At 48.0% G+C, this 24,079-nt stretch overlaps 1 protein-coding gene across 3 annotated transcripts in view; it reads right to left on the reverse strand.

The window, feature by feature from the left end:
• Positions 1–24,079, reverse strand: part of Gsg1l (GSG1-like) — a 213,914-nt gene that overhangs the window by 26,752 nt on the left and 163,083 nt on the right. For all 3 annotated transcript variants that reach the window (NM_001419662.1, XM_039094643.2, XM_063271351.1), the window contains exons 4-5: positions 12,856–12,967; positions 93–260 (exon numbers count right to left, since the gene is read on the reverse strand). In NM_001419662.1, the coding sequence (NP_001406591.1) occupies positions 93–260; positions 12,856–12,967 (280 nt within the window). The remainder of the gene's footprint in view (positions 1–92; positions 261–12,855; positions 12,968–24,079) is intronic.

Below are 24,079 nucleotides of genomic sequence, written 5' to 3' on the forward strand. Positions count from 1 at the left end.
CCCAGTCTTGAATGAGGTCTTGGGTTTACTGAGGTTAGACGCTGGACTTCAAACTCCTAGTACTGGCCAGAGAGAACCATGCATGCACTGACCTCTCCCGGAAGTATTTGATGGCCTCGGGGTCTATGAAGGTCGGCTCTTCCCGGTATCCCTGCTCAAAGACCTTGCGCTTGTGCCGGAACTCAATGACTGTCTTGGTATAGGAGTTGAGCGTAGTGACGGACGCCGCCATGCAGCAGGTAAATGAACCCCAGGCCAAGCTGTCAAGAGACCAAGAGAAAGAGATGCCACAGTGAGGGTGGGTATGGACAAGGAGCCTCGCCCACACACTATTTGTCTACTGAGCACAGCTACAAGCCCTGAGACTTGGTCCCCACTCCACTTCGATCTGGAAGAATGACAGTGGTCCTCACATTGTGACAAAGACACATTACTTAGCCATTACTGTAAGAGAAATGTGAGAGAGAATCGGGAACAGTCATCCAGATGCAGTGATGACAACATTGGTCCTGGGGAGATGAACAAGTCCTGGCCAAAGGACGTCCTGGAAGGGGGGACAGCAAAACTATGGAGGTAAGAGTTAGCAGAGTACATGAACACACGGTGGGAGGCAGGGATGTTAGAGTGGGGATGTCTAAAGAGACTGAAGTTGACTCTGGAGAAGGAGGCAGGCATGTTTAGCATGAGAGTTAAAGTTATCTTTGCTCCCATATGCCCCTGGAAAATACCTTTGACCTCTGTGCCATGCACCCCCCCTTACATCCAGTCTTGTGAGTTGGTTCTTGAATACACCAGACTAGAGCCAGCATGTGAAGGCACTTAGGAAAGGCTCACTGTCCTTATTGCCACTACTTGGAAAGGAGTTCCTACTCCCACTTCTTTGTGATTCAGGATGTAAGCAGTCGTCCCACTGAGAGATGAAGTTCTGATGTCCCTCTTGGCTGACAGTCTGCTCTCCTCCTGTAGCTGGACTGCTTGGCTGCCCTACCTGATGAGGGCACTGAACTCATCCCAAAGCCAGACTCAGTTCTAGAAATGGCCTCCTGCCTGATTCTTCTGATCTGGATTGTATACTCACACAGTGCCAGGAGTGGGGAGTCAGCCTAGTTCCAGTCCCACTGGCCTGATTTTATCCAAGCTGATGACTCTCTTCTGGTCTCAGTTTATGGGCTCATTTCTGCTCTCCCAGCACCACAGTACCTGGGAGCTCCAGGCTGCCCCCTGCCAACAGCCCACCTGTAGGTCTCTGAATACCGTCATCCCCAATCCCTATTCCAGGGAAGCCCTGCCTCCTTCCCTCTTGACAACAGCCTGAGCGAACTCCAGAAGGAGAGTAAAGGAAAAGTCTGTGGATTCAGCTTTTCTCAAATAGATCTTCAATAATCACCTATTTCCGTCCATGCCTAACCCACTAATAGGTTCCTCACCTTTTGGAGCTAATTTAGATTTTCTAGAAGCCTGGAGTGTCTATAATAGACATTTTTAAGGTGTCAGCCTCTCTGAGGATTTCCAGGCCTATTAAAGTGTACAATGTGTCACATACTCACACATACACACACACATACACACACACACACACACACACACACACACACACACAGAATGAATGAATGAATGAATGAATGAATGAATGAATGAATGAATGAATGAATATGACTGGACCAGGGCTGTGGCCAAAGCTGATCCATCATCAAGTGCTCTCTCCTGAGCAGTGTAGCTGAGGTGCCTGCTAAGTCAGGGATGTTTCCTGGCAGGAGCTCACACCCCGAGGTGAGAGAATGAGGAAGTAAGCTCGTGTGGAGAATTCTGGAGTGTTGGTTTAACCTGCTCAGCATCCATTCCTGCTTCTGATAACAGTACCTCCATCTCTCAGGGCCATAGTTTGTATGGATCTGGCTTACCTTTAGTCTCTAGGAGTGAGTACCTGACTACGGCCCTGGGCAATGCAAGTATTGTTTTCTGCTGCCTCAGCCCTTAGGGATGTGGCCACGGCCTAGGTCTGGATCTGAAGACACCATCTCAAACACTGTAGGGAAGAGCCCACATCTCTCCTGGGTTACTGACCTGGTGAGCTGTCTATCTGTAACTGCTGGGGACAGTCCTGTCACCTCCCAACCTGAGACTTAAGCTGGAGAAAGCAGAGGCAGCAAGGAGCTGCCGCCATTGTCCTTGAACCTGTTCCTCATGGAAACCCAGATCCTTTTCTTTGGATTCTTTTTTTCCTCATCAGTCATTTTGTATTGGTTTTCTGCCACAGGCAACAAAAGTCCTTATTTACTTATCTGTGCAAACACCTTCTTTCACATAAGTTAGTTTTAGGCTGAATTTTCAGTCCTTACAGCCAGAAATATTAACATTAACTAAACCTTTACTCCTACTCTGAATGGTCCCAACCAGAGGATGAAGCAGAAAGTCTGCAGGCAGAGATCCAAGCAAAGCAAAAGGCTGAAAAGGATGGAGCCCAGGCTGTGGGATGGAGCCCAAGCCATGGGATTGTCCTGGCTAGTTTCTGTTAACTAGACAACAGTGGGTTGTCTAAGAAGGAGGAACCACAAATGAGAAAATTCCTCTATAAGATTGTCACCACAAGCCTGTGAGTAGGTACATTTTCTTAATTATTGATTGATGTGGCAGGACCACCCCCAGGGCAGGTGGTTGTGGATGGTATAAGAAAGCGGGGTGAGCAATCCATGGGGAGCAAGACGCAAGCAGCACTCCACTCTGGCTTCTTCTTTAGTTCCTGCCCCGCTAGAGTTCCTGTCCTGACTTCTCTTAGTGATGAACCTGGAAGTGTCAGGTGAAATCAGCTCTTTCCTCCCAGTTTGCTCTTGGTTATGGGGTTTCATCACAGCAACTGAAGCTTAACGAAGACAGGGAGGATCCAAAGCTATAAGGATGGAGCCTAGGGTGTAGGGGTGAAGTCCATACATTAGGGTTGGAGTCTAGGCTGTCGGGATAGAGCCCAGGCTACAGAGAGGGAACAGAGGCTCCAGGGAGAGAGCAGAGGCAGACAGAAATTACTGGGCAGACACAAAGGCAGGCTGACCTGTATGTCATATCCATACCCCATCTGCTGTCCATGTAGGACATTCATTTAAAGGGAGAGCTGCCCTGAGCTAGCCCAGTGTTATCATTCCAGCCACCACCCAAGCCCCCTTTGTTCTCAAACAACAATGACCCTGTCCCACCTTGGTCCTCCCTCCTGTCTAAGCTTCCCCAGGCTCCCAGCCCAGCTTCTTACTTCTCACCTCCAGTGTCACCTCCTCAGCCCCCTCTCACCATCCTTACCACACCCTACAATTTTCTTGGAACCTTTTCTCCCTTTAATCATTTTTTAAAATTTTAAATTAATTAAAAAATTAAGGTACTTATAGATTCAAATAAACTTATAATATGCATAGGGATATGGGAAGATTTGTAACATCTTTACCCAGTTTTTGGCAATTACAACACATTACAAAATGAGTGCAATTATGGCACAGTATCAGAACCAAGGTATGTACGCAGTAGTCATAATCAAATGACAGCGCATAGTGGATCCCTCCTCTTGCCATTTCATAACCACATCCACTTTTTTTCCTGACCTCCTCTGGCCCTTGGCAACCACTATTCTGGTCTTCATTTCTAGAATCCTAACGTTTCCAGCATTTGATATAGGTGGAATCATGCAGCCCGCATGTCTGGGCCGACTGTTTTCACTTAGCGGTTCTCTGGAGAGTGACTCGAAGTACATCCATCAATAGTTTTCTTCGTTGTTGCTGAGATGTGTGTGTCTCTTCAGCCCACCAGCATTCAATTGGGCCAGTATTTGCTATTTTAGCTGCTCTACGAGACACATAGTCCTAGCTCATCGTGCTTCCAACGTGCCTTTCCTAATGGCTAAAGGTGTTGAACTTTGTGTCTGTGCTATCTGTATAGCTTCTCCACAGGTCACTTACTAATTGGGAGCTTTGGTTGTTCTTGCTGTCCTCTTAGCTTTCAGAGCTCAGTTCCTTCTGTGTACTAGGTGGGTTCGTTCCTTTTATGTGGCTGGGATAAAACACCACAACCAAAGGAAACGTAAGGAAGAGTTTATGTAGGCTTAGGTTCCAGGGGGTTGAGTCCATCATGGCAGAGTGGAGGCATGGCAGCGACAGCAGTCCTAGAGGCCGGAGCAGGAAGCTGAGAGCTCGCATCCTCAACCGTAAGCACAAAGCAGCGAGGGGAACTGGAAGTAGGATGAAGATAAATAGCCTCGAAGCCTGCCCTCAGCGATGTAGCTTCTAGCAAGGCTGTACCACATTAGCTCCAAACGGCACTACTATCTGGGGATCGAGTGTTCAAATACCCGAGCCTATGGGGCGGGGGGGGGGGGCGGGCATCTCTCTTTGAAAACACCACATCAGATGTTAGCCCTTTGTCAGACGTGTGGATTAAAGACACTCATAGTTGCAGCAAGCCTTGTCAGCCTCTTAATAGGCTGACTGATTGATTTTTTCCTTTTATGCCTTTGAAGTGAAATCTAAAAAATGTCTGCTAAGCCTTCATTCCCAAAGGTTTTCCTCCTGTATTTTTCTAATACCTTTATAAGTTTACATCTTATGCTTAGGCCTGTGACCTGCTTTAATGCAGAATTTAGAGGAAGGTTGGTTTTCTGTGATGAGTGTCCAATAGCTCCAGAATCATTTGTGGAAACCATTGCCCTCACTCCACTGAACTGACTGGCTCTTCTTGTCAAAAACTAAGCAGGCATTTGTTTGAGTCTGCCCTTGGATCCCTGTGTTCTGTCCCATTGATGGATGTGTCTACCTCCCTGCGCACCCTCACACACACACACACACACACACACACACACACACACACACACACACACACTCTAATATCAGTTTGGGTTACTATAGCTTTAATAGGTCTTGAAATTGAGTAGACTGAGTCGCCCTACTTTCTCCTTCTTTAAAATTTTTTTTTTAGCTATTCTGCTTCTTTCGCATGTCCATCTTCATTTTAAAATATCCTGTGTATTTCTATAAGTCTCATTGAAATTTTGATAAGAATCATATTAAACTTGTATTTCTACTTTGAGAATAGACCTCATGTTGGGTGTTTTGATCTGTGAATACAGCCTACTATTAAGATCAATGATTTCTTTCATGTGAGTTTTTCAGTTATTATTAACGTATGGGGTCTAGAAATGCTTTATTAGTTTAATGCCTATGAATTTATTTTTTCTAATAAATATAATTATATTTTTCTGTCCAAATTTTTATTGTCAGCTTATAGAAATAAAACTGACTCTGTTTTCTTCTTATGGCCTAAGACTGTGCTGAACTCACTGGTCCAGTCTGTAAAACTTTTGGTGCATTCCTTGGGTATTTCTGCACAGATAATCGTTATCTGCACATGGGAGTGGTTTGTTTCTTTCTTTCTGATCTTTATGATTTTGATTGCCTTTTATACCTAATTGTGCTAGCCAGGACCTCCAGTGGGATTCTCAGTGTCACAGAGATGTTCTCCAACATTATTTCAGTGCTGTCAATAGACGTTTATCAATTTTTGTTATCAAGATGAAATTCCCACTCATCTTTGTTTTCTGGGAGAATTATTAAGGACATTAAGTAGCCCAGGTGCTTTTCTGTGTCAGTTGATATGATCACGTGCTATTCCTTCTTTTGGCCGCTGATGTGGTTGATGGCACTGAGTAGGTTTCAAATTCTTCATAACTGGGTAACTTTCCTCAACATGGTTTACACTACTCTTATATTCTGGACACCTATTTGCCACTCTTCGCTGACAGGTTAAGAAAACTAATAGTCTAGCGCGTCTCTCTCTCTCTCTCTCTCTGCACCTTCTTTGTCTGATTTTAATATCAGAATAACACTAATCTCATAAAATAAATTGCTAAATGTTCTCTCATCTTCTATTACCTGACAGATAATAGGTATTAATTCTTATTTAAATATTTGGCACGATGTTCCAGTAAGATCATGTGAGCATGGAGATTTCTTTTTGAGCATTTAAAAACTATTGTTTCAATGTTCTTAGTAGTTCCTGGAATATCCAGACGACTTATTTCCTGCTGAGTGAGAAGTACCCATCTGTGCTTTTAAAAGAACAGCTCCGTTCCATCCAATTGTCAAGTGCACGTGTCCTGAGCTGTTTGTAATATGTCCTTGCTATGCTTTTGATGTCCTCGGGGTCTGTCACGGCCATACCTCATTTTAGTTTTGAAAAAGCTAGGGACTGTCAATTTTATTTGCCATGTTTTTTAAAAAGCAGATTTTTTGCTTCATTGATTTTTCTCTGGTTCTTTTTTGTCATCGTTGTTCATTTTCAATTTTGCTGATTTCTGCTCTTATCTTTCTCTCGTTTGTTTTTAGAGTTATTTTAAACCTTCTTTTTTCTACAATCTTGGAGTGAAAACTTTCATTACTGATTTAAAACATTTTTTTAAAAGATGCATTTATTTGTTCATTCTTGTGTGCGCCCGTGTGAGTGTTTGACTGCACGTACACGTGTGTGCAGCGGCTTATGTATTATGTTAGTGTGCACACTGAGGACAGAAAGCATTGAGTATCCCCCTCTCTCACTCTTTGCCTGTTCCTTTAAGACACAATCTCTCCCTGAACATGTGCCTCGTATTTTCATGGCTAGATTGGAAGCTCCAGTGATCTTACTATCTCTGCCCACTCAGAGCTGGGATCTGAACTCTAGTCCTCGTGACTGAGCAGCAAGTACTCTTAGCCACTGAGCTGCCCCTCCAGCCCCAGTCTTTCTCTTTCATTGATAAGGAATCATCCAGTGTTGTCCTTTTCCCTCTCGGTGCTACTTTAGCCCCACAGGTTTTTGAGTTGTATTTTAACTTTTTTCATTTAATGTATTTTAAAGTTTTCCTGGAGGCCCCTTCTGTGCCTCAGGCACTGTTGAGAAGTTTGTTCTTTAGTTTGCAACTGTTTCCTGATTTCCCTCCATCTTTCTTAGATTTCATTGCGGCCAGAAAACAAACTTTATATGGTTTCCTTTTCTTTCTATTATTTTTTCACACATGAGTCTGCCTCCCCAAACTCTGGGATTACAGAGATGAGCCATTGTGTCTGGCTCATTTTGGACTTTTCTACAGAGATCCTGGGTCTTGTTTAATCCTCTGCTTCAGTTGGCTTCCGTTGACCATATTCCAGCAAGAAAACCAGGAGCCCCACCAGGTAACTAGAAAGTAAGCATAAGAACCCAAGTTTCCCAGTAGGCACCACTCAAGGTGGTAAGGATTCCTAGGCAGACAATTGGCCTTTTGGCTTCCCAGCACACCTCTACTGACATCCTGCCAGAGATGAGCAGGGGTGTGTCATCCTGTTCCTCGTTGCCTTCCGTGGCTCTATGGGAAGGTGGTTTCATCACCTTGGGTAAGCTGGCAATCCCTGGCTCCCCACTAGTGCCTTCGAGTGGGGCACATGGGGTGTTTGTTACATCTGAAAGTATCCCAACTTCATATATCCCATATGGTCTTCACTGTACTGAGTGGGAGGGCTTGCTACTGATCTAGATATGGGGCTCCCCATTCTGGTACCACACAGCAAGTGAGGAAGCGGGACACCTCAATGAGGTCTGCTGAGGTAACATCTCAGTTCCGTCTGTGCTGCCAAGAGTGGGGAACCACAAGGATTTCCTGAAACAGGGAAATTTTGCCTTAAAGTTTTAGTCTCCATTAACAGCTAGTGGGGTAGTGTCAATGTCAATCTGACAGGTCCTGGAATCACCTAGAAAATAAGTATCTAGGCACCCTTGTGAGGCATTGTTCAGTTTGTGGGTGTGCCTGTGAGGAACTATGCTGATTAAGTCACTTGAGGTAGGAAGACCCAGACTAAAAGTGGTGGCACCATTCCCTAGGCTTGAGTCCTGGACAGCATAGAGGAGTGAGCTGAGCAAGCATTCATTACCCTCTTCTTCCTGACTGTGGTGGGCATGATATGACCAGCTGCTCCAACTCCTGCTGCCTTGACCTCTTAGGATGGACCAGACATCTGAGCTGTGAGCTAAAATAAAGTCTTTCTCCCTTGAGTTCCTTTTGCTTATCATGGTGACAGAAGTGTCTAAGACTGTGACCCTTCCTGATCCTTGACTGTCATTCTGTCTGTGCCTTTGGACATGTCTGTGTCCTCCATGCCATCAGCTCCAATTCTAGGAAGAGAACATCTGATTGCTACTCCTCCATTCAGTCTCCTGGCTTGTTTCCAATGTCCAGATTCTTCCAACTCTGTTTGCAATGGCCCACACAAGGACTTAGCCATGTAGAGTAGGAACAGTGGGAGACATGTCTACCCTAACTTCCTAGAAGCTGTGATCCTGCTTTGTTTGTGGTTACTCCTCCCCCACAGACTCAAATGCTTCACCTGGTTCACTGCTAACGCCATGGCACCAAGACCAGAGCTTGGCACACAGCAGGTACTCAATAAATAACTGTGGGATGAATAAGCAAATGAGGTAACACAGAGGAAACAAAAACAGATTAAAAGCAGATAAGAACACACTGTCTCCCTGGAATGCCAGGGTTGGGGGTGGGGCTCAGGCCACACCCCACCAACTCTTATCTTCCTGTCTTTCTCCCTGAGACCTCCAGTTGCCTGCACAGGGCACAGCTTGGAGCCTCTGAGACTGGAAACTTCTGGTGTCTGCTGTTCACACTGCTGGCTGCTGCAGGGAAGTATGGGGGTGGCTGGCCTGGTTTCACAGCTAAGAGCACAGTAGACACTTGGGGACAAGAGAGAAGGTGGTGTGACAGGAGAGTGTGGCTGTCCACCCCCTGTGTCTCCCAGGAGCCACAGAGGCAAGCAGAAGCTGGAGAACAGATTGGAGGCGCTGCTCTGCCATCGAGGGCCTGCACAGAGGTAGACAATAAGAAAGCATTGGGGAAGGTCTCTCACAGACACCTGTAGACTGAGGACATGGGCTCACTGTTAGGGACAGGGCACAAAGACCTAACCCAGGCCACCCTCTGAGCCCAAGAGCGTTAGGAACAAAATGACTGCAGGCTCTAGGTGTCTCCAAGGTATGGCCATCAGGACCCCTGTGGGCCATAACCCTTTTGCTGCCTTGATCTAACAGAAAAGAAGGCCAGAGTATCTACTGACCACAGTCTCTAGGCAGGACACCAGCCAACCCAGCAAAATGTCCCCAGTGGTCTTGGGACCATCAGGAAATTCTAGAGTGCTGAGCAGAGGGGCCCACTTGGGACCAGACCGCAGAATGGCTGTCCAGAAGTCCTCAACAAGAAAGCAGACCATAGTTCCCAGCTCCATAGGGAGAGGGAGATGGGAAAGGAAGGAAGGGTAACAGTGAGGCTCCCTTAGTCCACAGGACAAGGGGCTCAGTGTAGAGGATCACTCATAGGCCAGGAGACAAACTTCCCAGGAACCCAACTCACTCTTTTCCTGTGTGGCCTGGACTGAAGTATTTAGCCTCTCTGGGCCTTTTAGGTGTGTGTGTGTGTGTGTGTGTGTGTGTGTGTGTGTGTGTGTGTGTGTATGCTTGAGACAGGGTCTCACATGTAAACCCTAGCTGGCTTCAAATTTATAACCCTCATGGCACTACCTCCCAAATGCTTCCAAGAATGTGCCACTAGGGCTGGCTGCTCTGGTTTACAGTGTGTGAAGAGACTGCTCAGGGTGGGAGTTGATGTGTGTGTTAAATCAGGAAGGTTCTCCTCCCCCCACAATTTATCAAGAACAAAACGGAAAAAAAAATGTTCGTTCAGGACTGCATCTGTGCTCTTTGGCCCTCACAGACAGGTGAGGAGGGAGTAGGTCATGGCAGAGACTGGGGAGAGCTGGAGGGCAGAGGCCAGTCACTGTTTGTCCTGCCTGAGCTGCACTGTCACCTAACCCAGCTAGTTAGGCACAGGCAAGGCAAGTCTTCCTACAAGCTGCAAGCCGGAGCCCACACTGTCACACCACAGTCCACGCTCTGCAGATATGAGAAAACGATCAGTGTAGGTTCAGGCCCAGCAAACCCGCCACAGGCCGACTGGTGCTTCAGGCAGCAGGCAACCTCTGAGGCTAACTGAGGCTCAGTCACTTGGGGACACACATTCCACACTCTCTAACTTTCTGACGCAGGAGTGGTGCTGTTAGCACGCTCGGTTCTTACTATAGCCAGCCTGGATCTCCTCATCCCAGCTGGATGCCCACCATAGTCTTGCCTGGCGTGTTCTGGGAGGCTAGGGAAACCTGAGACACCTGAAGAGAACAGTGTTCCTCCAAGTATGGGCGGTTGGCTATCTGGGCTGAGGTATCCTTCACGACCCCTGCTGTTCGCAGAGCATCTGCTTTGTTTGGCTACCATAAGCTGGCCTCACACATGCAGGAAATCGGTCAAGCCTGCATGGTTACCTCAGCCCAGGTGACTCCAAGGCACAGCCTTACTTCTTCCACTTCTGTCTATGAGAACCTCTACCTCAACCAAGAGCTGCGGCTCCTGCACCTGCCCCTTACCCACAGAGTGCCACAGAGTGACATAGGACCTCACACACCAAGCCTGCAGCTTCCACTTGGGGTATCCTGATATGTTTGATCTTGGAATGCTGTCCCTAGGTACCAGCCTCCAGGCACGAGAAGCCACCCTGGTCACCACGAGATGCTAGCCAGCACTGTGCTGAGCTATCTCCAAGGTCACCCCTCAGCAATGTGAACCAGATGGTTATGGAAGTCTCCAAGCTAGGACCAACCTGCTGAGCCTTGGCAGCCTGCAAAGGCATAGGACGCGATATGCAGTCTTCCTTGGGCCGAGTAGATGCCAAGTGATACGCCACTCACTAACAGACAGCAAAGGGGCTGTCACTCCAGAGCCCCATGAGGCAGAAACGGTCGTCTCTCTTTTATAGCAGACAATGCTGAGACACACAGGGGTAAGGAACTTGGCCAGCATCCACAGCTAGCAGGGCTTAGGGTCAGCTTTGAACCTGACCTAATGTCTCACTGTCTGCCACCCTCAGCACTGCCATGGGTGCCTGCGGGGCTGCTCAAAATGCGTTGACTGGAGTGCACCACACACCTAACTGTGGGGATCTTTGACTGTAGCACGGGTGGCCTCCAGAGGACGCTCAGCAGCCTTGAGTGCTCAGTGCTCCAGGGTCCTCAGCCTCAGGCTTCTGCTGGTCCTGAAGCTGGAGGCTGGGGCTTCCTCCCTCAAAGCTGGTCTCTTACACCCTGCCTGGAGTGAGCCAGAGAGGCTTAGACCAGAATTATGACAAGTGTCCTCACATATAAGCAAAAGAGATGGCCTCCTTTGGCCTTGGCCTCCTTTGGCCAAGGAATGAGAAATGGGGTTACCTGTCCCGTGGGCCTCTGTGACACGGACGAATGTGTCAGCCCTAATCTGAGCCTTGTGGTAGGCGGCTTTAACAAGTCCCGAGGAAGCTGGTACTATGTGGGAGACAGTGTGGGCAAAGGAGTCGGGACCAAGGGAAACACAGGGCCATGGTCAAAACCAGCAGACTCAGCTTGGGAGCCCAGTGCTGTAGTGGGATCCAGGGACTGCTGAGTGAGCTGGGTACAGAGAAATCCCAGTGCTGCATTAAAGCTGTGTGACCCAGGGCAAGTGTTCTACCCTGCCTGAGTTGGTTCCCAGTAGGCAACAGGAGGTCACTGTTCATGTCCAATCTGGATGGCAGCAGCCTAAGAAGGCTGTGGAGTGCTCTAGCACAGGGCACCATGCCTGGAATGCCTGTCACTCATTGTAGCTGAGAACCAGACCACTGGGACTCAGGTCCCTTCTGCTACCAAGGCTGCAGTCCCCAGTCAGGTTTCTTCAGTTCCCTGAGTATTGACCCGGAGCCCTGTTGGAACCCATGGGACCTGAGCCACCACAGCTGCATCCCTGAAACCATGGAGAACAGCTGCCCAGGGCCACAGTGCTCAGGCGTACGGCAAACAACTCAGCCAGCATTTGTCTCCAGCCATCAGGACAAGGCCAGCAGCACTGTGCTCTAGCCCATTCCTGTCAGGTAAGAGTGCCCTCCACTGTTATCTCCAGTGTCCTCGTGGACCTCTCCAATCCCTATTGAAGGGACTCTTTGGACCAGGTGACTCGGGGAGGGCCGGTCAAGATCCTTCTCATTTCCCCAGTATTTAAATGTGGCTCAAGGATAATCACGTGATTCTTGCTAAGCCAATGAGTTTTTACCAGCAAGGTCAGAAAAGGAACCACCCTACCTCCACTTCCCACTCCTCATCCCCCCCACCCTGCCCCTTGTTAGTTGTAAGGGGCTGTTTGGAAGCAGTGCTTGGCAACCATCTTTGCCACCACTTTGAGGGAAGCTGCTTGAGACTGAAGCCATGGGAGACTGCGGAAGAGGGAGGAAAAGACTGGGTCCTTGAGGAAAGCCCCAGATCTCCTGGATCCAGCTGTGCTCACCCAGCATGCAGTTCACCTAGTTGCCACTGGACCATGTGCAGCTTATCCCTGGCTCCAGAGATTGGTCTACTTGTGTGAACCACAACTCTCAAGCCATTCCCCAGCTGCCATGACCATTCAGGAGAAATAAAAGGACCTGTGTCCATCAGAGGGAAGTTCAGGACCTCAGCCCATGCTGGAGAGAGATAGGCCTCATCTGTGCTTGTGGAGGAGTCACTGGCCTTGAGGGAAGTTGCAGAGTCTCTTCACTTAGACTGATGGCAACAAGCCAGAGTCCCAGCTGGTTGTGTATGCCCACCTTCCACCCCTGACCCTGTCCCGTACACCACCTCATCCTGGCTTCTGAGTCAAAGCACTGAGTAAGTACCCTTGTTCTAGACAGCATGGGTTTCACATTCACAAGCCACAGAACCCTGACACATTCTTTAGTGTACCCAGCATGACGCAGACTCTAGTACCTGAAGGTCCACTTACCAGAAGGACCACCCATAGTCCCAGGAATGAGGTCTCCAGTCTTCAGGACCGAGGCTCACAGTGACCTGGAACACTTGTGTGTACATCATGTGTGCGACCATTCCCAGGAGACCTGCAGAGCAGAGCAGGCGTCAGGATCTAGGAAAGGACTTGTCCCCATGTCTAGGACACCCAAACCCCAACCCCATCACTGCCACTTTCCAGCTGGCCTGTTAGTATTAGGAAAGAACATGGAAGGAACATCATTGAGAGCAGAGGCTGGGGTGGGCCAGAGGATCCAGGCTAGCCCTTTCGAAGTTTAAGCAAAGGGAACAGGTATATGTTAGAAACTGGCTCTTAAAAGGGGCCATTTGAGTCTGGGGGCCAGGTTGTCTGTTCCAAAAACCATTTAACTCATCCATCTGGCTGTGAGAGCTATGTTAACTAATGAGTTTCTCCAGTAAGACTTTCTTAACAATTCAAAGGGCTGGTTTCAGCCTGCAGTCGTATGTGCTGACACCTATCTTAGAAAGACCACATGACACAAGTGGCCTGTGGTGATTCCCAAAGCTCACTGTTGAGGGTCATAATCAACTTCGCAGATTTCTTTTTAACACAACCAGCACAGTGTTTTGTGTTGCTTTGTTTTATTTTTAAATGGGATGGTGTATGGTTTGAATCTGAACTGTCCTTCAAGGACTGTCCCCACTGGTTCAGGTTTTGGACACTTGATCTCGCTGTAGCTGGTGGTGCTTTTGTAGAAACTACAGATGCTGTAGGAAGTAGGGCCCAACTGGAGGTGATAGCTCACAGGAAAAAAACCATTATCCCTGTGCCTCAACCTGTCTGGCTCTCTGCCTCTTGGTCCACCATGATGTGAGCAGCTGCTGCCCTACACCCCCCTCCCACGAATGAGCTGCACAGCCTGCCTCATGAGCCAAAAATAAATCCTTTCCCCTTAAACCTAAGGGTTTCTGATGGGTATTGTCATTATGGTGACACGAAGGTAACCTGTGACACAGTCAAATGCAGCTGGGGTTTATGTTTTGTGGACTGTTTAGCTCTGAGCATGTGCAGTGTATAACGTAGGTAGTTGTCCAGTTGAGCTGGAAGAATATGGGAATGGCTGTCTTCCATCGCAGACTAAGCACTTGACCCCTCTGAACCCCTAATCCTTCCTCATCCAAAAGATGAAGATTGTGGCAAATGTGGAGAATCTCAAGGGACCCAAGATAAGGAAACCTTGGTATCTGATGCCAGCTAAGCACAAATCATTCCAGCCACCAGGACTACCAAACAGCTTTTGACTTGGGGAGCAGGTTATAGACCCTGTCATCTGAGGCCTCCTGTGTGCTCAGCCTGAAGCTACAGACTCAGACTTAAGGAGGGAGACAGCCCTGAAGAGGAAGGGGCAGATGATAAGAGGAAGACAGGAGACCAACATGTTACAGCTCTCAGGTAACATTCAAGTTACCCATCAAGGGTGGAGTCGGGCAGGAACCTGCAGGCAGGAGCTGCTGCAGAAGCAATGGGTGAATGCCCTCCTTGCTGGCTTGCTCCCATGGCTTGCTCAGCCTGCTTTCTCTTAGCAGCCAGGACCAACTGCCCAGGGGTGGTGCCTCCACAGTGTGCTTAGGCCCACCCACATTAACCGTCAATCAGGAAAGTAACCTACAGACTTGTCTATTGGCCAAATGAAATGGGGACATTTTCTCAGTTGAGGTTCCCTTTTCCCAGATGCCTCCAGATTGTGTCAAGTTGATAAAAACAAACTACAAAACAAAATAAAAACACTAACCAGGAGGCGCTCAGATTCAGGTCATCTTGAATTTTATTCTTGTTGTGTAGCTTGTTTTATTTTCTTCTGTTTTGTTTTTGTTTTTTGCCTCAATGTTACTATGCAGATCAGAATAGCCTGGATTTAACAGCTTTATCCTCCTGAGTTATTTGGGGGTTTCTACCCCACCTTGATCATTTAGTTCCCAAATAAGAGATACAAACCTTTATATTTATAATAAGCCTTAAAATCACTAGAGCTGGGTAGATGTCAGCCCTCTGTGCTATTTTGTCTACTTCCCTGTCAATAACCCCGAGATATGACTTGCCAGGCTCCATCCCAGTTGCTCCTACTCAGTCTGGCCAGCCCTCATGGCCACATTCTCATAGTCCTCCTCTCTCTTCTTCACTCTCTGTCCTCCTCATGGTCTCTGCTTCAGACCCCACGCCTGGGAACAGAAGCTCCTGCTTAAGTCTCTTCTGCCCAGCATCTTTACTTAACCAATAAAGATTTAACCAGTTTTAAATTAAGGAATAAGTTTTCATAGCATCACTTGGTGTATGTGAGGATTTCCTCATCCCTGGAGATCTAGGGCAACTAGATCTTAGCAACCAGTGTTTAGCATTACAATACGAAGCAACAGACCAAATCTCAACAAACACATACACAAATACCACAATACACTCATAAACACACCACACACTCTACACCCTAACTCACACACTACATAACACCTACAGGTACACACACAAACACCACACATGCCAAATGACACTATACATACTAAACACTATACATTCACACACACCACACCATACATACACTCCACACACATATACACTCACACACCTCACACAGTCATACCAAACACATATACACCACACCACACACACTCACACATCATTCACATCATTCAAACAAACACACACACTCACACACACACTTACACATCATGCAAACACACACACAAACCATACATACACACCTCACCACACACACTCACATGCACTCATACACACTCACACATCACACACACACCAACCATACATATATTACACCACACACAAATTATACATATATCACACCACACACACTCACTCACACATAACATATGCACACTGACTCATATACATACTCACACACAAACCATACATATACTATACCACCCACACACAAACCATGCATACATTACACCACACACACACACACAAACTATACATATATTACACCACACACAAACCATATATATACCACACCACACATACTCACTCACACATAACACACACTCACTCATATATACACTCACACACAAACCATATATATACCACACCACACACACTCACTCATACATAACACACACATACTCATATACACACTCACTCACATACACACTCACACACAAACCATACATATACCGCTTCTCTCTCTCACACACACACACACACACACACACAAAAACACTCACACACACATAACACATACACATACTCACACATCACACACATTCACATACACATCATACACGTTCACATACAAACCATACATACACCATACCACTCACACTCATACAAACATCACACACACACATCACACACACACATCACACACACTCACACATCACACACACTCACACATCACACACACTCACACACACATCACACACACTCACACACACATCACACACTCACACACTCACATATACACACATATCACACACACTCACACACACACATACACACACACATCACACACACTCACACACACTCACACATACACACACATCACACACACATTCACACATGCACACACACTCACACACACACATACACACACTCACACATACACACACACACACACACACACACACACCATCTACCTGTGACTTGGTATAAGTGCTCAGGCTAGTAATCCCGTGTCTCATCTGCACACATGTTTTCTCAGCAGTAAGTTTTGTTTTTCTAAGGAGCTTGATTGGCAGGCACAGAGTGCTCACATCCTCACCACACACTCAGTTCAGGAATCACTTTCTTTCCTCAGGTGGGACCTTTTTCCTATGGAGGAGCCAAAGTGGGCTCACCGCTAGTCACTAAAATTTGCAGTGGAGCCCATGACTCCTGTCTGGCATAGCGGTCAGTGCATGTTGGCCATTCAGTGCCATCCAGAAGAGTTCCAAGTCTCTGGAACTCTCCTGATTCACCTGCTTCCTCCCTAAGGCTCCTAAGCTGCTGGCACCCTCATGTTTGTTTCCTGTCTCCTCTCTGGCGTTTCCACATGTGGTGGTGTTGGAGTCCACACTGTGTCTTCCCTGCTGGCTTGTCACCAAGAAATAAGCGTTTTGGTCCTTCCATGTCTTCTCACCATGGCCGGAATGCTCATTTGTTTTTATTTCTGAAGAAACGTCCGAGATCTGGGTGGACCACAGTTTGTTTATCCATTCATGTACAGAAGTGCAGCTTGGTTGCTTCGAGGGTTTGGCAATTATGGATCTAGCTGCTTTTGCCTTATATTTCTGCAACTGACTGAGTCCTTTATCGGCCGTTTCTGGATTTGGCTTCTTGTGTCTACTTAACACATTCTCCTGTATTTCCCCAACACACTTACAGAAGTTTGTTAGTCCACCTAGACTCTAGCCTGCTGCATGGTGTGAGGGGACGACCTGATGTCACCTCCTCAGTGATCAGCTCATCGCTTTGCACCCCAACAGAATGGCTCCTTCTTTCTCCACTGGCCTTGAATGATTCTTTTATGCAGGCTGAGAATAACACAAACTCAAAACATTAAAAAATGCTCTAGGGGTTGGGGATTTAGCTCAGTGGTAGAGCGCTTGCCTAGGAAGCGCAAGGCCCTGGGTTCGGTCCCCAGCTCCGAAAAAAAAGAACCAAAAAAAAAAAAAAATGCTCTAAAACTGTAAACCTCTTCAGTGCTGACAGGCGGCAAGCTTGCCCCTGACTTCATGTGACAAGCCACAGTCAAAACACAGGTGTGAGCATCATGTAAAAATGGCTGAGTCTGAGGTGGAGATAAAGCAAAGTGAACTCCCTGTTTAACCTTCGGTCCCTCCCAAGGTACCTCATTTGCATACACAAGTACCTCAGATGGAAAAAGTATTCTAAATATTTCTGGTCCCCAGAATTTCAGATGGGGATGCTCACCCACATGACATTCCGAGGCTCCTAACACACTTTAGCTCTGTTTCCTAGCTCTGCCCCTGTCTCACCTGTGTTCTGTTCCAGCAGTCTAGACACCCACTATTCGTGTTGTGTCAACACACACTTTAACCATTACACTTTACTGTGGAAACCATGGCCTGGAAGGAGAAGGTGCTCCCTTGTGTTCCTGCCCAGTGCTCTCTCATTTGCTCTGATGTTGCTGGGTGCGCCTGCCTTCCTGCATCCCACCTCCAGCCTCCCTCAGCCTCTTCCGGTTGCTTTCCTGAGGCTGCACCACACGCTTGCCCAAAGGATTTGAGAGTCACCAGGACACTCAAGAGTATGGTCGCTTGGCTTGTAAAATGGGGCCAGTAGGGTGGCTCAGTGAGCGAAACCTTTCTACACAGGCCTGACAACAACTGTGGAGGGAGAGAACTAACTACTGAAAGCTGTCCTCTGACCCCAACACACACAAGGCTCTGCCATCTCCATGCACGCATACTCACAATGAGTAACTATGCATTGACAGTGTGAACAGTAGGAAGCCTCTGTGAACATTCTGACGGAAGGAGAACATTAGTGAGAACAGTTACAGAGTGGATACGAATTGTCTCCCAAATGGCTCACCTGTTCAGGTACTGGTCCCTACATGGGCCCTGGCTCATTCCTGTGCCTCCTCCACCAGAGACTCTCCACACTATGATGCTCTCTGCTCAAGGGCATGGGCCAAGTGATTACATTCAGAACCTTCCAAGACCATGAGCTAAAGTAGACCTTTCTCCCCTTAAGTTCTGTGTTAGCTATTTCACAACAGAGCTTCAGGAATCAGCATTCCTGATTCTAGTTAGGGGAGAGGAGGCAAGGCCACATAAGGACTTAACACAGGATCTCCCAGCTGTGCACCAAAGCCAGGCCCAGCTGCTGGCAGAATAATTCATTTTCACAGTCTTGGTTTAGAACAGTTCTCAATCTGTGGGTTGTGACTCCTTTGGATGTCAAATGACCCATCCACAGGGGTCACACATATCAGATATCCTGCATATCAAATATTTACATTCATAACAGTAGCAAAATTACAGTTATGAAGCAGCAACAAAATAATACTATGGCTTGGGGTCACTACAACGTGAGGAGGTGTATTAAAAGGTGGTAGCATTAGGAAGGTTGAGAACCACTGGCTTAGAACAGCATTGATCCCTAGATTGAATTCTATTTATCCCCAAACAGGAAGGGCCACACTTTAAGAAAGCTCAATGAATGAAAATTGTACATCTCTGAAAGACACAGTGGAACTTTCTGCATTTTAAAGTCTGCTTTGAAAACCAGGCACACAGTTGTGGGCGCTGGGAAAGCAACCCACCATTGTGCCTCGAATCCAGTCCACTATCTTTTAAAGAGCACTGCAGTTACTGCTCATTGGGTAGTGGGAAGGTTAAGGGGAAGGGAGAAGAAAGGAGGACAGGTAAGAGGTTGAGCTGGGCAAGTGATTGAAACTGAGAGTCAAAATTTATGTATGTCCCACCAAAGCTTATGTCATGTGTTGGAAACATAACCCCTATATTTGGATCTAATGGCATTTGGAGGTGTGACTTGTGGGGCTGATTGAAGTAGACAATGATGTTGGTGTATAGCAGAGGAAGCTGCCTCTCTCGCTCTGTCAATACATGATGTCTCTCCCAGGTGCCACTGCACCATCAGACCCAACACTCTGGTGCAGAGTGGATGCAAGTGTCCTGCTCCCAGCCTTCCCAGAGCCAGAACCATGCACTAAATAAACCTCTATTCTGTATCAATGTCTAGTCTCGAGTATTTTGTTTCAGCAACAGAAATAGATGAGGCTTCATGCCGATAGGATTTGTTGGTGGGTGGACATGGGTAGAGTGACTGTCTTAAAGTCCAAACTGGCCTTTGGTTTGAGCGATTGGGCAGATGACAATGAATTTGCTGAGATAGAAAAGCCCAAGAGAGGAAGGGAAGAAGTCTGGATGGCATCTTTCACGGGCCATATTTGCTTGAAATGGTTATTTTCTGTCTTCATAGACATCGAGCAAGCAGTTAATATACAGCTCTGTGGTTGGGAGCTGTCAGAGCTGGAAACAAATCATCAGCATAGAAGAAGAAATGCGGTGGCAACCTGGAAGAGACGGCAGAAAGATTGGAAGAGGAGAGAAAAAGAGGCATCTGGGGCTGAGCTGAGTCAGGAGACCAGCTGAGGAAGCTAACCTGGGGACAGGCATGGAAAGAAAACTGGAATAGACTGGGGTCCAGGGGAAAGGGCACTCAAGAGAGTGGCTATCAGAAGAAAGATGAATGGGATGGAAAATCGACCTGTGGACTGGCCAACCAGAGATCACAGGTGACCACAACAGGCTCCCATTGGAGTATCGTGGTAGGGGTGGGCTCTCAGTGGGCATGGATTGAGAATAATTGGGGCTGAAGTGATAGAGGATGCTCCAGGCTCAGTGTCTCAGAGTAGCAGGCTGGGGTTGACTGTACAAAAGGGTAGAGTTTAAGCAGGAGATGGATCTTCTGGTCTACCACCTACTTAGAAGATCAGATAATAGCAGTGGGGTGAGGGGGGTGGTGTGTGCATCCAGTGCACAGAAACTTGAACCTAATCAATCCTAGAAGCAAGACAGAAGGTAAACAGATGATAGAGGGTTCTAGAATACAGTGGCTCGCTGGCAACTAGATGTTCTACCCAAAGGGTACAGGGGAGCAGGAACTTGAGTGAGATTTGAGTTCAGTGGTGCTGTGTGCTTTTCCTGGGGAGTTTATTTCTAGTCATCCAGACAAAGGGCATTGACAGACACAAGAAATGGTTTCCACCCAAGTCCTGCTTACTTCCAGGAGTATGGGTGACTCTTGCACCTAGACCACAGAGAGGCTCAGACAGCTGGGGCAACGACCTTCTGATGCTGCATGTTGACATGTTTCCCTGCCAGCCTTCCACGCATCCCCACCCACTTTAACTTGAGCCCCTCCTCAGGCCCTGGGTAGCCAGCCCAGGTTTATTATGTAAATGAATGTCAAGAAAGAAGCTGAGACCTCAGGTGAGACTCTCGTGACCTTCCTCCTCCCGTGAGGAAACACAAACAAGCCAGATATTGTAAAGATCTTCCTCAGACAACCACAGGCTCTGACTGAGCTCCACAACAAGCTTCAAGACTCTCCTCACCACAGAGCAAGGGCGAATCAAGGTCGCTAACCCTGAGTGAGGCTAGGCAGGTAAATAGGGGCACTGGAGGCTTGAGGGCTGAGGAGATGTGAAATAGTCTTTCCAGAATGTAGAAAAGTGCAGGCAAGCTGGCAGCGTATGTGGTTTTGCTCATGAGTTAAAGCTAGCCCAGAAAGCGAGGCTGGGAGACGCAGGCGGAGAGAATGCTTGACCTGACCACTCAGGATTCGGCACATGGCATTTGCCGAGTCCTGTTTCCTCCCATTGTGGGGGAGGTGAAGAAAGGGACCACTTCCTAGTCATCCCAGAGACCTGGCAGGTCAGAGCCCAGGTGACCCACTCTGAGGACACACCCTCTGACCCTGAGACTGCGCCTGCACAGAGTGAGGTCTTGGAGCAGTGGCAGCGACCTAGTTTCCAGGCCATGGCTCCTTCTGGCCTAGCTCTCTTTTGCAGGGCTGAATGCCTTGCATGATTGCCACGCTCCATTTAATGGCCCGATCGTAGAGGTAGCTGATTAATTAGCTTATAATAAGGTTTGTTATTAAAGATGTTATTAAAGCCTCGGTTATTACAGAGAACACTTGGGGAGCATTCATGTCTAAATAAATATCCTTGCATACATCGGGAGGTGATCTGGAGCTGCCAGAGATCCCCAGGGACTTGAGGACCAGGAAGAGCAGTTGGGGACACACTGGTCGCTGGAAGCAGATACAAGAGGGCAGGACGGGTGCATGCAGCCTGTCGCTGAACCTGCGCTGAGTGTCTGCTGGCTGCTAGACTTTTCCTTTCCTTTCCATTTTTTTTTATGGCAAATTAACTTTATTCATGGGCAGCCTCGAGTGCGTTGCCAGGCAGGTCATCTCGAGATGAGAGAACTGAGAGGCCACAGATGAAATTAAAATGTTCAAATCACATGCTTGCGGAGTTAACTGAATAATGTAGCTGAAGGAGGGGGATGGGAAGTGAGGTGATCTCCATAACCTCTCCCCTCTCCCCTCCCCTGGTTGGGATACTGAGGACCAGCATCAAGCACACACAGGGATCTGTGGTCTAGTGTCGGAGGAACACACGTAGGCCTCTACCATCGCTGTGACTAACCTGGGTCTCACTCTGCCCTGCCGAGCGGACTTTCATCTGTTTTTCATGGCCACGTGACAGTGACTCCCCAGTGTACAACTGGGTTCACTCCCAGCCGAGGCTTCTCCCCTGACACACAACCAAATTGATTTGTTTATTTTCCCCTCTGTTCTAAATGGCTCCTACAGCCAGGGTCAGCCTGGAGAAAAGCCTGTCATCAATGTCTCCTTCTCTATTGTCTGCCCTAAGCTCAGCCCAGTCTGTCCTGGTCAGCTAGAATGGATCAGAGTAGACAGATGGACAGAGGGACAGAGGGACAGGACACGGTAGGGAAACTGCTCGGTTCCCCCTTTCACCCTTTTCCTTCCTGTCTCCCTCTCACTTTCCTCTCTCTCTCTCTCTCTCTCTCTCTCTCTCTCTCTCTCCCCCCCCCCCCTATCCAAGGCTGCCCTCTAACTCCCCACCTTCTGCCCTCTGCCTCTACAGTGCTAGGATCTCAGGTTGCCAAGCCTGGTTTAAAAAGAAAGCAATACTTCATAAGGCAAACCCACATGGCAGCCTCCCTCTTCCCCCCACTCCTCAGTTTTGTTTGTTTGTTTGTTTGTTTGGTGGGTTGGTTGGTTGGGTTTTTTTTTTTTTTTTTTTTTTTTTTTTTTTTTTTTTACAAACTCTCACTTTGTAGCCCAGGATAGCCTCGGCTAGGAATAAAGGCATGACCAATCCCAATGAGCAGTGTGTATCTTGCCATTCCTCTCCATTCCAAGTAAGCTCAGAGTCCTTGGGGCTGGAAGCGCCAGGCCTTCTCTCTGAGCAGGAGGCATTACTAGGGGTGGATATGGGCTTGCCTCAAAATTAGATGGGGACTTCTGTGTGTCAAACAGGAGGTTCAGGGATGTAGAGTGAGAAGTCCCTGGAGTGGGCACCATCCAGGCTGAGGGTCCAAAAGAAAGAGGGGAGAGGCTAGGCTGAAGCTCCCAGGCAAAATGGATCTGAGATGGGGCTTGGGTAGGGCAGGCAAGTGGTGAGCGATGCTGGAGGGGAAAATAGGAACCCTTCAAGGAAAGGTCGAAGCCCGCCTTGGACTTGATTCTGAGATCCTGTGAGGGAAGCAGGGGGAAGCAAATTCCTGCTGCAAGACATACGTGGATTGTTTGTTTGGGCAATGGTGGGAGAGCGTCATGCCTGGTCCCACACTCTACCACTGAGCTGCACCCCAAACCCAGACCTGCTTCTTAGAAATCCCTTCTGACTGCCTAGTGCGGAAGGGATTAGGAGAAAGAGCAGGCTGGAAGCCTGGGAGAAGAACTGCTGTCCTCTCTGGGGAGGTGGTCAGTCCCTTTGGAAACTGAGAAGCAGGAGGTGGACCAGACTGCCCCCAGCAAGTCTCAGAGCTGGGGTGCAGCAACAGGGAGGGGCAGGGCAACCAGAAATAAATGAGGGTGGGGCCAGACCAGTGCAACTAGCCAGCACAGAGTAGCTTTCCCTGTTAGAGCTCTGAGTGCTTCAACAGGGCTGTGGAAAAAGCTGTTCTCCACAAATCTGAGATAACCAAATGCTATCCCCATAGGGACCAATGTCTAAGGCTGGTAGCCTTCTTGGGTCTGAGGGGCACAGGGCCAGGAAGACAGCACTGCAGACCATCCCCATGCCTGTGCTGGAGTGTTTAAAGCCGCCCAGACCTATTTTTAAAGAATGAGCTATTTTTAGCCTCTCTGTGGAGAACCCGCAGCCTCTCTTGGTAGCATATTTCAGAGTTGAGAAAGTTCCTTCTTACATATAACCTAAATCTTTCCAGCTCCAATTTGAGCTAATTTCTTGCTCTGCCCTCCGAGGACGAGGGCTCAAGCTGGCTGGCATCCTCTCCAGAGTGTGGCAATTAGTGGGCGCCCTCCACCCAGCCCGCTCAGCAGAGACTGTCGGCTCTCCCTGCCCTTCTCCACGGGTCTAATCTCAGACCACTTGAGTCATTAGTACCGCTCTTGTGTGGATCCTGCCTTTTAAAGTGAAGTGGCCCAAATCGGAGGTGGCACTTAACAGGAACCTTCCAATGTCACGCAGTGG

Source organism: Rattus norvegicus, chromosome 1, assembly GCF_036323735.1.
Source record: "Rattus norvegicus strain BN/NHsdMcwi chromosome 1, GRCr8, whole genome shotgun sequence".
Lineage (NCBI taxonomy): Eukaryota > Metazoa > Chordata > Mammalia > Rodentia > Muridae > Rattus > Rattus norvegicus.